Source organism: Oryza sativa, chromosome 9, assembly GCF_034140825.1.
Source record: "Oryza sativa Japonica Group chromosome 9, ASM3414082v1".
NCBI classification, from domain to species: Eukaryota; Viridiplantae; Streptophyta; class Magnoliopsida; order Poales; family Poaceae; genus Oryza; species Oryza sativa.
The window spans coordinates 9,333,690-9,347,698 of record NC_089043.1 but is presented as its reverse complement, the minus strand read 5'-3'; the positions used below and the strand labels follow the sequence as shown (position 1 = coordinate 9,347,698).

Here is a 14,009-nt window from a genome sequence, read left to right as displayed (position 1 = left end):
TAGCACTTGAAAATGCCATATATATTTCACACTTTTCCCCCCTAAGGAAGTAAGGAACCCATTGTCATTCATGAAAAAACCACTATATCATGTCGGCATTCAACAATGTACAGTTACTGGTTCCGTCTTTTCATAACAATGGGCTTAAAATTCCCCCAAATCAACCCCACCTATGATACAACATATCCAGATCATCTGAGTGACTCATCAAATCTCCTTCACAACAGTGAAAAGAAAAATATACCCTCATTTCCCTCGCAAAACTGGCCTTAGTGTCAAGAGCAATGCTTTGCAGTTTCCAACCATAAACCCCAAAACACGATCTGCTATTATAAACTAATGTATCCAACTTCATATCTAAAATACACTTCTCATTTGTTAGTCCCTATGAATGCTTCCGATGTTTTCTAGAAATAACATCACCTCTTACCGTACTTCTTGTTTCAATAATTCTGGAAGCAAAGCAGATGAAACCGATGATTGCCAATGCATAGAGCGCCCTATAAGGAGCCAGAGCCATTGAGCTAACAAATGAATAATATCCAGCTACAAGGTAGAGAAAGCTTAGTCCAACATCTCGCCCTCTCCTTCCAGGTAGCTTGAAAGATATACAGCTCACATTTGGTGGTGATCCGAAAAGTCCATGCAGAATAGTGCCAACACAAAGTACTGAATCCACAAACCATGGAAAATTTTGACCCATTCCGATTCTCTGCAGAAAAATAATATGATGCGATTTAAATCGACATTCAATAAGCTGCACAGCATAATTTGCTGAGCTGCGCATCCTATGAATGATTTAATAGAATGTAGGAAGAACCAAAGGACAGATCAACAAAAAATATACTAGTTCAGAGATAAACAGTTGGCAGGGTTTGATGCCGCGATGTTAGAGTACATTGATTTCATTGGGATATCCTGTAGCAGCTATAATCTGAAAAACTATACACTACTCAATTTATAGCCCATAAATCCAATCAAAGCCTGATCTTAACTACAGGTGAAAAGTTGCACTTAGTTAACGAGCAATACAAATCGACATCATATTTCTAACCACACAATCTTATTTTTAGGACATTTATGCCATATCAAGGCCTTCCAGTTCCTGACAAAATGAAATGATTCTAAATGCATTGCATTTCTATTCCACAAAAGTCAAAAACACATTATTCTAAAATATTCTTAAATAGATGAGACAAATTTCACCCTCCGTAGTTTATTAAATTTTGTTTGCATGGCTGAAGTGCCATGGGAGCAGTGTAGTTGCTTTTCTATAGTAATGAGTCAAAATATCACTGGCTCATCAATAATGTTAGTCCTGGAAATGGTAGACCAATACTGTCTACTGTCTATCTTGCCAAAACACATGGACACAATAAGACCGTTTCAATCTAGATAGCCTACTCATGCATATAGGCAAACTGATTTGAGAAAGACTGGATAATAGCTCTAGCTCTAGCTCCATCGAGATGACCGACAAAATTAGTATGAGGAAGCATATTTTACATATCTCACTCCACATTGGCAGGGCAAAAGTTAATAAAAACTACGAGTAACTAGAAATTTTCCAAATGATATTCAGGTGTGTAAGAACAAACCTGTAGCCAAGCAACAAGAGAAGGTGCAAACATTAGAGTGGCAAGAAGGTGCAAGATCATGATCCCATGCCGACAGTCAAATACTTCCAATTGGCAGTCAGTAAAACTTTTAACAGATGTTGGGCTATCATCCATCGGCAGAAGTTGCTCGAGGCCATCTTGTTTATTTTCGGGCAGAATAATATTATCACCCATGGATTTATACAAATCCTTTTTCTGAGTGATACTGCGAAATGAAGCTGCTAAGAAACTGACACAAGATCAAAACATTAGTGTAGTAGTTGAATGATTGCAATTATGTACAAAATAGATGTACATGAGCATCCATTTGTATATTAGAGATACTACCGAGAAATGCAAGAAATTCCTCCTAGAAAATGTTCTTGTAAACATGCAATTTCAAAAGGCACAGGGAAAACATATCTATAGAGGATTTTAGTAACAATAACATGTGAAATATCAGTAAAATTAAATTGTACCTGCAAAGGGTGGAGTGTGCATGGAAGGCATGTGAGAGAAGTAATACACCAAGACCAATTGCTGGATGAACTAAGCAGACAAGTGGTATTGTAGCAAATGCTACAATTATACTTGGATTGTTTTTAATTATCTGCACAATCTTTTCCAAGGGCACATCAGCATAGTCTGAATATGATACAAGAAAACTAAACCATGTATGAAGGTCTTGATATAATCTTTACTTTCAGAAGCAATTTACCTTTAGCGACTGAAATGGTAATGAGAGAGTGAGGAAGTGGCGAACAATCATTGATTGAGTACCATCCTCCCATGATTGCCAGCTGTAGATCATACAAAATAACAACAGAAAAATAATATTTGGTCAGTTTAACCACAGATTAGTTTCACAACTATATACACTTTTTTTAATTTGACACTAGAGTATCACTTATGAAGAATTAATAAAGCAAAACATGGATTCCACAAAAATGTTTCTAAAGTTCGTTTCATGAAAACCATCTTTTTTAAAGATTACAACCATGGAAAAGAAAGGATAAATTGGTTCTAAATAAGCATGCGTTCCCTCAATTTCACTACGAACTACATGCAAAAGTCTAGTTTTTGTCCCTCGATTACTGCCTTAGTCTAATTTTCGTCCCTCGACTACAATACCGGACAACTCATGTCCCTCATCTCTCAAAACCAGTTATTTCCATCCCTTGCCTCCTTAGAACCCTGGTTTTGTCCACGTGGAAATATTACTAAGCATTACTGAGGTGGAATCATGCTGAATCAGCCAGGCCCATTAAGCTCTGCACCAAGCCCCCCCCCCCCTCTCTCTCTCCCTTCTCTATCATGCTGTCCCTCCCCTGTTCTAGTTCTCCAAACTCCCCATTTTCAATCCCGCATCTAGTGAGCTCCCACCATCCATGGCAAGCTCCTCGAGCTCAAGGTCCCCTCGTTTGAAGGCTGCGGGCTTCTAGTGTCCCTCACCTGCGGGCTTTTGCTTGCTAGTTAATGATTCCATACAGAGAGGGATTTGGTGCTCTTTGGATTGATTATGATTTCCCTTTTCACCCTTGAAATTTAAGCCTGGTCATTGCAATAAAAATGCTGGCATCTGCATTGCTTGTGTTCTGCTGTTTCTTGCTAATTTGTTGATTGTGTTCCTCCCGAGCAAAAAAGAAAAAGAAAAAAAATAAAATAAAGAAAATAAACTGAAGAACTAAGCTTTTGTTCTGCCTCCACGTCCCTGACTTGGTCGTGGGCGTCAGCCACACATTATTTGGGTAAGATATGGGCATCGTAGTGGGGATTTGATGCTTGAGCTAGGGATTTGGAGATCTGACCAGTGGTTGCTAGGTTGGGGCAGGAGCAAGAGCGGGAGGGAGAGAGAACTAGAAAAAGAGTAAGAGAGTGGTCAGTACTGATTGAGCATGATTTAATCCCAATCATTTGAGTAGCATGTCCATGTGGCCAAAACCAGGTTCAAATGAGATGAAGGATGGATATGGACCGGTTTTGAGAGATGAGGGACATAAGTCGTCCGGTTCCGTAGTTGAGAAGAAAATTAGACCATGGCAATGGTTGAGGGACCAAAACTAGACCATTTCCTAACTACATTCTCAATTTCCTCAACTAGTCAAGTCACAAACAATTTGAAATGGCACTTCACAAGAAACAAAGAAGACAAACATAGTGAAATAGGGAATTTTAAACAGGCAATGATGATAGACCCATCAGAAGACTAAATCCTACTTGAAATCATGCACATTTCCCAATTGGACCATACAATGCCCCTAATTATAAGGCACACTACAATTCATTTACTTTAACAGAATTAAAGGGCATGTACTGAAAATATTGCAATATTTGCACACATGATTTCAGCAATGGACTTAATAGTGTCAAAATACGCATCCCACGACAATAGACTTTTAGGAAATTATTGTGGAATGGAGAAGTAGAACCTACTCCTTTGCCCAACAATCCTAGGAAATTAAAATGTTCATCTTTGTGTTGTTCATAAATGTTCTTGTAGTTAATTGAAAAGGAAAATAGTACACCAATAAGACAATAATACTAACAGCAATACTAATTTAGGACACATGAATCAGCACACTCCACAACAGTAGTGTCAAAAGGATGATGCGGAGGACTGCTATATTGTTACCCGACAACAATCATCAAAATAAAGGTAATGTATTTAAGTTAGAAGCAAGGAACTCCAATGATCATCAAATGAACCATCTCCATCACAAAGATAAATAGAATTTTAAGATTCCTAGGTATTTCACAGTACCAGTCAAATCGTCAGTGACTGCATCCTACACAAAAAAACATTACTCAATAAAAAAGGGTACTTAGTGTACTAACCGCCTCTTGATGAAGACATGAAGAATAGCAGCGACATAAAGAATCAATTTTGAACTTAGTATCAATAAAATTGTGAAGCCATTAGCAACTATGTAGCACATCATGGTAACTAGCAGGAAGGTTCCAAGTGGAGGATTTTGCTCTCTGGTGAAAACAAGAAAGGCAAGAAAAAGAAGAACTGGTATGAAGCAAAGGAACATGAATGCTCTAGGCAGCCTCAGATTAGACTCTATAGCTGACAAAACAGACGGCACAGAAGAATCATGTTCCCATGCTGATGATTGCCGCATCAGGCCGAAAAACATTACAGCAATCATGAAACCAAGAATCTGCAAAATGTAAAAAATGAAACAGTTCGATAAGTTATCTGGCCAAGCAATTCATGTAAATAAGCAGGCATCCGGGTGACCATGACATCCTCTGAATATGAATCAAATTCAGCAATAGGGACAGTGCCATAATTATGCATATATGCGCAAAAAGATTACCTGTGATGAGTACAGCAAAAAGAATCTGCTTGCTGCAGCACTAAGTGAAACACGAAGACTCACTTCATATGAGCAATGTGGATCAGCCTACAATAATAGGAAGCCACCTAATGTAGTAAGTACACAAGTTGAGAAAGTATTCTTTAGTTAACAGCAGATAGAAATAATTTGATGGATAGCTCAGTGACACTTGAAAAATGGATAATGTGCAAATGGACACCCTAAACTTTTTGAATTCCGAATTTTGGAGAGAAGATTTTGTATGTCAGTAGTATGCTCACGGCTGGTGGACTTAGTGGCATTGCCAAAAATACAGGCCTAGTAGCTGGCAACACTCAATGGTTCAGACGTGCAGCACTGCAAGCATGAAACATGAAGGCTGGTAGCTTAGCAACTAGGGGACTAGACAGTAGAGATTGATAACCAGAGTGAGACTGCTCAGCAACTCAAGCAGAACAACTTGTTAGCACATGTGGGAGCAGGAGCAGCATATGCTTCTGGGAGGTGGCAATGGCAGGTGGTACATCCATGCATGGCAGGTAATAAAGTCACAATAAGCTGAGATTAAAGCAGTATGCAAAAATCTTACAAAAAAATTTAAGCTGGCATAATAAATGGCTGATCCCTTGCATGCTAAAAACTTTAAGGTGTTCCATGATTTATGTTTTGCAGTCTCCCTAATCACTACTGAGCTTTACATTCATGTCAAAAACTCAATATCGCAGCTGATAAACTTACCAGGACAAGCACAGTAGATCTTTCAGTCCCTTGATGTGAATCCCAAAGGGCAGGTGAAGAATCAACCACTAGAGTCTCAGAGTAAATATTTGGAATAATGTGCAGACCTGATACAGGGTCCCAAGCCAAAGCAACAGGTGGGAAGCACCGCAGTTTACAAAGTTCTACAATGCATACCAACATACCAAAAATTATAATCTATTAACAGCGCTGCATGGTTCCTCAAACTGTACGAATTACTAGTAGTCTGGTACAAGAAGTATGCAAATTGATGTATGGTAAAGACCATATATCAGGAGTAGAATGTACACTGTTATTAGTTGTTACTACCACCACCATATTACCATCAAAAGGAAAACAGTACAGGCAGTGTTGCTATCAAGAATTTCGGTATATGCAGAGTTAAAGAGAAGAAACAGCTCACTATTTTTCTCAGCTTCCAATTGGTCGCCAGTAGCTTTTACTCCACATCCAGCAGTTCTCAAAGATAATATAACTGGTAGAAGACCAAGGCTCACAGAAAACGACAAGTTTAAAGCCAGTGGGTGGTCCTCCTTCAAAAATATTTCCTAAGATAAAAAAAAATTAAGTTTCAACACATCCATATCATACAGTTACAAACATCATTATCCATATTTTGGTAAGCAAGAATTAATTACTTCAGGAATATAGCTGGAGCCAATAATTCGGGCAGCAGAAAGTGCACTCGTCCCTTCCTCTGGATTAAAGAACTGTCCTACTGCCATAGATGCCGCTGGAGGTGGTCTACCTGAAATTGTCTGGATACAGAAGATCAGAATAACATCGACTTTTAACAATTCAGCAGGGAAGGTAAACATTTAGAATATATTTCTATTGATAAAAGTTTATATCCATGAAACAGGACAAAATACTTAACATCCACAAGATGGATATCAATAGAGTTTGCAACCGAATCGCAGAAATGGGCATTAATGCATTGATGTGACAGTGTTCCAATGTACTGGTCACGTGCACAGACAGACAGACTAGTCATGACAATTATATATCAAAGTTAGAGAAGACAATGAATCCATAACTTTCCAAATAATCATCTTTGATTTTATTTTTTTTATGGCAGTATGGCTTGTCATCGCAGCCAGCAAACCTTCAATGCGAATGTGAACAAGTATGTGGCCAATTCCCATGCAAACACAAAATCCTATATCCTCTTTCAACATTAAAGGCCTTTTTTTCATATTAAATTGCACATTTCTTCTTGGTACTTCCATAGCCAACAGATGAAAGGGACAACGTAGATGACTGAACAAAAAATAACCAAAATAATACTACTTTTCACTACTCCCAACATTACATAAATATGCCCCTCTAATTTCAAAATTTGTTAATAACTTCATATTCGCCTATTCTGTTACAACAGATGGATCGACAACATGCAATACACATACATGTTATCACACAGAAGAACTTTCACCCTTCTAACATACATGAATATCGATAGTTTTGACAAAACAATTGTAATTTTTTAAAATTTATTCTAATAAGATTGAATTCTATTTGCGTGTGTAGAGAAGTAGAAAGGGATATGTTACACAGGAAACATGGAAAAAGATGTCTTATAGGTGAAAGCTGCATATCCAGTTAGAAAGATGTTACATAGGGAACCTTTCAAAAATCATATTGTGCTAAACTAAATGATGCCACCAAAAAGTACACAGGGAGTCAATGATTGATATGCACCATGAAAATTAATCCTAATAATGAACAGAAAATATTATGGTATTTCCAAAAGCTTATCTAAGTCACGCGCAAGATGTTCGCCAACAAAGCAACAAACCAATTTGTCATATCTAGGATGAACATGAAACAGGAGTTCCTGAAATTGTTATCATTTAAAGTGGACTATTGTATAAATAAGGCCTGACTGCAACTGATCTCACCAGATACATTTCTGAGAAATTAACTGATGCTGGGCAGGGGGGGTTTTAGTATCACAATAGTACAGCAATAGCCTTATCTTTGTTCACACTTTTATGTAGCCCTGAACTTTTTATTATTATTATTATCAAAAGCAACTAGTTTTATTATAATAGATTATGATGGAAGGAATTCAAGATACTGTCACCTAAAGGTTGATGCGCATGAAGAAGCACAAGAACACAATAGGGGTTTGTGCAAAAAATTACAAGAAAACAGGAATGGTACAAGGGAATACCGGTCGAGGTGCCACTGAGATAGTCATGAAGCGGAAACCACTCATTTCTTCTGGACTAAGCAGAAGAAATGCAGTAGGAGGTGGTTGCTCGGTTTGACTCCCAGGTTCAACCTGTTCAAAAGCATAGCATGTAATTATCACAACCATGATGGCAATGTGCAAGATAGCAATGAAGCAGAGCAAATCAACTGTAGTAATGGAGTTAAGTTATGCTATGACTCGTGTTATACTAGCATCGTCAAAAGCTAAAGAACAAGAAAATTAAAAAAAATCCTCATGCAACAGTTTCTGGATTAAATCTACATAAACATACAAGTGGCACTGCGAGCACCGATAAGACGAAGGGAAGGAGGAACTGTAAAGTGTGAACAACACAAGAGAATTACTGCCATTTGCTATCATATTGTCCTAACATAATTTAGGGAAATAAGACAGAAATTGCAGTTAATAGTTTAAGAAGACAAAGGTGTTGGGCCATTTATTTTAAGCAGAAGAAACAGAGAAACTAGTGAACATGAATCAGAGAGTAAGAATGCCAGCAAGCAGGAAAACAAGTGGTTCAGAATTATAAATACCTGTTTTGGTGCAGGTCCTGCAGGTATTTGGACCATCTTTGATGTAACTTCCACTATCTTTTTGCTGGCAGGTACTCCATTTTGTTCAGATGAATGATCCTTTTCTGGCCACAAATGAATCCTCACCCCAGAACATGGAGAAAGATTACTTACAAAAACAAAGTGCCCTTTGCCATTTGATCCCTTGAACAAGAAAAAATAAAGCAGTCAGGCAGCTGCTCCATCTATACTTCTAATAGGATCAATATAAACAGAACTATATATAGGCTTCCCTAATTAACTCACAACAACATGCAGCAAAATAAACCACTGGTTACACCAGTAAGCCAGTTTCACCTACCAGTTTTTTAATATCTAACCATCTTCTCTTGCCATCCATTGCTAAAACAGTAACTGAATTTAACTGAATATGCAGGTCCTTTTCAAGGCCATCACTTGTCCATTGAAGAGATGGAGGGCAAGAAAGTGAATCCTTTTGCTGCAAGTCTATGATAAACATACTATGTTACATTGAGATAACAAGAAACACATGAGTTTTTGACGCCATTAAATTTGATAATGCCCTACAACTACCTACATGGGCTAATGTTATATTAGGTTGAATCATGTACAAAGATTAAAGAAACATACTATTCTAATCATCTATAGTTGTTGAAGGATATAGAAACTATTAGAAATGAGTCAATCAATATTGGACCTTGGCTATTTACCATGCATTACTATGTACTAAGAAGATCTCTTAGATTATGGTTCTAATCCAGTGCTTCCATTGATTTTTTGAAGAAAAAAATCGTTTCATTTAGCCTGTCTGTACTGCTATTATCTGAGGGGTATGCAATTGCTTATTTGTTAAGTTGTGAAGAGAAAATTAGTTTACTAAATTGTAAAGAGAACTTGGAGAATTGCTAATTTAATATGCCATGTTAATAAATTTGAATTATCTCAAAAGCAGAGCAGAATTTTGCAGGTAGAAAAATTATTTCACGAGAAATGAAATATATGCTTTTTCAATATATTGAAAAGGTGGCAAGGATATTTTTTAAAAAAAAATCATATTCTATTACTTGGAAACAAATAATTTTACCAATGTTTCCCATACACAGGTAAGCTTACCAACTACAAAAAAGGTGACACATCTAACATAATATATCATTTTCTAAGCAATCAATTTGCCATTGTGCAAAGGATGCAAGAAACAAAGAATGAAAGAACGAGCCGTACCACTAGCTTCCTTGTTACCACTTGCAATCAGATTTGGAGGCTTAACACCTGAAACAGGAGCCACCCAACTCAAAGACTGCGGAACTGCACTTTGGAGCATTTTTGCAAATACAAAAAGTCTTTTTTGTGAACTCAAAAATGGCTGTCCATTCAAAGGATCTACCATACTAAGAAGTGTGTGTGCAACCTGAACAAAGTTAAAATCAACATAAGTAAACTGTTGAAACATACTGCACAACACAAAGAATAATTTGGCATGAATACACAGTTTTGACCTGTACAACTAACTGATTGCACCAGAGGATAGACTGATGTTCCATGGATAACCAAACATTCTTCATGCTTGAGCTCCCTACCATAAAACCATGAGTAGAAGGTACAATTCCATCCAGCAAAGCTAACTTTGACCTAACCTGAATAAGAATGAATGGAAACTTGAGGTTCAATTGGCCTTTAAGGAACGACCATACCTAATGTTTTGAAGTAATCGCTCAATATTGGAAGTCAAGGATCCAAGGATCCAAAAACTCGGGCAACAATCATTGAGATATTGAATCAACCATCATAAATCAAATGAAATTCCATTATCTTTAAGTGCTGTAGGAAATTCCAAAATAGAAAAATGAATGGAACTTCATCTGGAATACAATCATTTTAAAATGGAATGAAATAACTTTATACCTCCAGAGTGGTAGCTAATTGCAATACTTTAAGAGATACATGTCATCTGTTCTTTTAGAGATGTAGCAGCTACATGACAAATTACAGGGGACTGAATAAATTTTATAATCTTGATCCAGTATATGACACATGGTCTACTTTTTTTCTAATGGTCTAGTATTTTTTTTCCTTTCCCTCTAGCTCCGATTGGAATTTCCATCCCAGTGTGTGGATGGCATATTGGCAAACAAACAGTCATAGATGCAAATTTTCAGAGCATGCACATGACCAGATCTGCATAGGATTTGTCATGTGAAATGAAAATTTATTATCAACAGAAAAGATACCTGATAATCATGGATGCCTCCAGCTACAGAGACAACAACAACATTTGAGAGTTTTGCACTGCTGGTGCGTGATAACCCTGTCTTGTATCCATTTCTCCATTCTTCATTGACATGCAAAAAAAACTGACCCAGAGATGGCTGCAGAGCAATGGGAGGGTACCTGGACAGGCAATCATTCTACAAGGTGAACAACATGCGAAACATCTAATCAATTGCAAGAAAAGAGATGCAGCTACCCAAGTACCCAACACATGCGCGCGTGCACCCACCCACCCACACATGCACCCACCTGCGCACGCACGACAAGCACACACACAAACCACGCACGCACGCGTGTACACACACACACACACAGAGGAGAGATAGGCAGAGAGAGAGATAGTACTGATGTGGACTGGAGAGTGTCAGTATGGTTTCCACAGCCGATTTCCTTAAGCCTGGATGGACAAGAGCTGCTCGAGCCACAAAACCACCCATGGAATGTCCAACTAAAATTACACTGGATGGCAAGTTGTCAGAGGATTGAGCACGACCCTTTGATCGTGCTAAATGAGATTCTTTGTATTGATCAAGGATCTACAAAGCATAAACAAGATACAGATTAAACCGATTCAAACAAATCATGATCAGGTGTATTCAGTGAACCTATATGAATACATTAAGCATTTGTATGTATGGGAAGTTGGGAACTAAACAGGCTTTTGATAATAGCAGCTTTTATATCCAACTGAGCAGAAAACTTTCTTTCTTGGTGGGATGATAGCAGGAGTTCAAATAAACACAGTTATGAACGAAGGGTCAATTACAGCCTATGCTAAGTTGTTACCCTGTGAATGGCGTAAACAACATATTCAGTATGCTCCTCAAGTATGCGTCCATCCATTGCAGAGTGTTCTCCTTCAAGGTCAACAGCAAACCAATCCAACATACGGCCATATCTTGATGGGATTGAAAAACCCTCCAGTTCATTTACTGAAAATGCAGTAGATGCTTCCCGATAAAAGGTAGGCTCAAGTGGACCATTTTGGTATGCTCGAAAGGATTCAGCAGCCAGAGATCGGACCTAGATGCACAATTACGATATGAGAAGCAATCATCATGTCATCAGTAACACTAGTACTCATTCACAACAAAATAAGCAAAACCATAATCCATGAGTGTGTAACTTGTTAATGGCAGGCATCACTAAGCATTTGCCAAGCATCCGACTGCCTTATCCTACCAATATATCGTTATGGTCAGAACATGCATGATCATGTAACGCTAATATGGGATTAGTCATTAGCCTAGGATTGACAAGTTGTGCATCGGTGCTAATCAGCTGAAATCTGATCGTGTTATTTATTTTTTCCAGGTTAATGGAATTCTGGAACAGGTGGATAATTGTTTGGATACTACTGGCGGCTCTTTTTATGATTCTAGTACAGCAGTGCATGCATCAGCACACATGATCCAATCAGTAGTGAGTTGATCCATCAAAATAGCGTGATGTCCAGAACCTTACTACTAGCATCCCTTCCTTTTGTGCAAGTGTTCACATGCTTTATTTCGAAATGAATTTCAAGAATGAAGAAATCCGTGACAAAACAAAAGGCCTCATCATTTGCTCTATGGCTTATAAGCCAATGCCAAAATTTGAATTTTAAAACTTGATTTTGATTTTTTTTTTCAATATAGTTTCCTTTTCAGCATTGGCTTTGAAGTCGCTAAAGATACATATACAAAAGTTTTACTCACAAGTTATTTTTTAATTGCTAATAGAAGTCGCTAAAGATATATCTACAAAAGTTTTACTCGCAAATTATTTTTAAATTGCTAATAAGCCGTTACGGGTGATTAAGCAACCGATGGGGACGAAAAGCGTTGACACCTGCTTGTAGCTGCCGCCATTGCCTGGGATGAAGAGAACCGGGACACCGTTGAGGTTGCTGAGGTGGTGGTGGAAGTCGATCTGCTTCCAGCCCTCGTGGTAGAGGAAGAGGGCGTACCTGTCGGAGGAGACGTTCTTGGGGGTGGAGACGGGGATGTAGGTCGGGTACATGTAGGTCATGACGCAGCCGTTGGGGACGGGGCGGAGCAGCCGGGTGAGCGCCGTGAGCGCGATCCAGGCGGTGAAGACGAGCACCGCTGCCACCCTGCACGTCCCGCCGAATCCGGCCATGGGGGAAGATCAGGTTGCTCGGCTGCGGCGACTGCTGATGCGCTCTCGCGCCAATCCCGGCATGCGGCCGCGGAGACGGTGGCCCGCCCCGAGATTTGAGCGGGAGAGGCGTGGATCGAACAGGACGGGATCTGGGGTGGCCGCCTTGGGAGAGAGGAAAACCTGCGGGCGCGGGGGGCGAGGAGGAATGGAGGGGGATGGGCGGATGGCGGAGGAGCCGAGGAGGCGGCGGCGGCGGCGGCGGCGAGGGGGGAGGGGGCAAGTGGCGGCGTGTAATGCTGCTGGGTGTTTAGCGGTTGCGTCTCGCCGGCTGGTGGGGCCCACATGCAGTGGGCTGTCGGATCTGGAGCCGGACGGCTGCCGCACGACGGAGCTTTTTCTTTTGTCAGTACGGGGCCCCTATTTCCGTACTTACTGAACGTTTGTTTTTTTTTTCATGGTTGATTGGATTTTTACCGTTTTAAAAAAAACAATTACTATACTATTCATAAAACCTACTCCCTCCGTCCCATAGAATCACGATTCTTAGAAGCCCGGGGTGACTTTAGCAGTAGTAGCAAAAGACTAGTATGCCATCACCAAAGTATAAAGTACAACCATTAATTAACGGTAAAAAAAAAAAGACAAGCATGAATTTCCCTGTGGCTGTCCTTCCCATCATCAATCCCCTTCCACCATAACAGCTGCATCCGAGTAAAGCCACATCCATCAGCATGCAAAGCAATTATCGGCCACATACTAGTATACCACACGCATGCAAGGCTCCACCGCCGCCGCCGCGTAGCAAAGCCTCCAACACAACGGAGGGAGGTGCGGGGAGGTGGACTGGTGGAGCCTTGCATCTGTCAATGAAGAACAGAGAAAAAGACATACTACAAGAACTAGCAAGAACCAGATACTACAAGAACTAGCAAGAACCCTGACGAGGCCGTGTCCGCTCGTCGCCGCCGCCGTGTTCGCCGGTAGCCGCTGCCGACGAGGCCGCGTCCGCTTGTTGCTGCCAATGCCTTGTCCGCTCGTCACCGCCGCCGCCGAGGCCGCATGTACGCAAGAACACCGGCGTCCGCTCGTCGCCTCCCCCGCCGACCACCGCCGCCGCGTTGAGCAGGAGGGATGTGCGGGGAGGAAGGCAGGGAGGGCGTGAGGGGAGCGGCGTGGAGAGGGGAGGGATTTGCGGGGAGGAAGGCGTGGA

At 40.1% G+C, this 14,009-nt stretch overlaps 1 protein-coding gene and 1 long non-coding RNA gene across 3 annotated transcripts; both read right to left on the bottom strand.

Annotated features, from left to right (window-relative positions):
• Positions 1-13,172, bottom strand: LOC4346562 (GPI inositol-deacylase). 2 transcript variants are annotated; one of them, XM_015756496.2, is made up of 18 exons: positions 12,527-13,172; positions 11,483-11,719; positions 11,042-11,232; positions 10,657-10,816; positions 9,925-10,062; positions 9,650-9,836; positions 8,769-8,914; positions 8,429-8,611; positions 7,854-7,964; positions 6,319-6,438; positions 6,084-6,228; positions 5,660-5,823; positions 4,922-5,008; positions 4,434-4,762; positions 2,317-2,398; positions 2,078-2,217; positions 1,599-1,848; positions 1-712 (listed from the first exon to the last, which is right to left on the bottom strand). In XM_015756496.2, the coding sequence occupies exons 1-18, from the start codon at positions 12,815-12,817 to the stop codon at positions 386-388; spliced, it is 3,288 nt and encodes a 1,095-aa protein (XP_015611982.1). In that variant the 5' UTR covers positions 12,818-13,172; the 3' UTR covers positions 1-385. The 2 variants fall into 2 exon arrangements, with proteins under 2 accessions (XP_015611982.1, XP_015611983.1); XM_015756497.3 differs by having other exon boundaries at positions 2,078-2,208.
• A 196-nt stretch (positions 13,173-13,368) lies between these two features.
• Positions 13,369-14,009, bottom strand: LOC136351822 (uncharacterized). Its single transcript, XR_010735061.1, has 2 exons — positions 13,742-14,009; positions 13,369-13,500 (listed from the first exon to the last, which is right to left on the bottom strand). It is a non-coding gene; the product is annotated as an uncharacterized lncRNA (long non-coding RNA).

What these genes read in the sequence shown, in the direction of transcription:
- LOC4346562 (XM_015756496.2), bottom strand. Translation starts at nt 12,817, where the DNA reads ATGGCCGGATTCGGCGGGACGTGCAGGGTGGCAGCGGTGCTCGTCTTC. An exon ending in TTGTTTACGCCATTCACAGG is followed by an intron (nt 11,233 to 11,482) that starts GTAACAACTTAG and finishes TATGCTTTGTAG; the next exon opens with ATCCTTGATCAATACAAAGA. An exon ending in TTTTGCTGTACTCATCACAG is followed by an intron (nt 4,763 to 4,921) that starts GTAATCTTTTTG and finishes TACATTTTGCAG; the next exon opens with ATTCTTGGTTTCATGATTGC.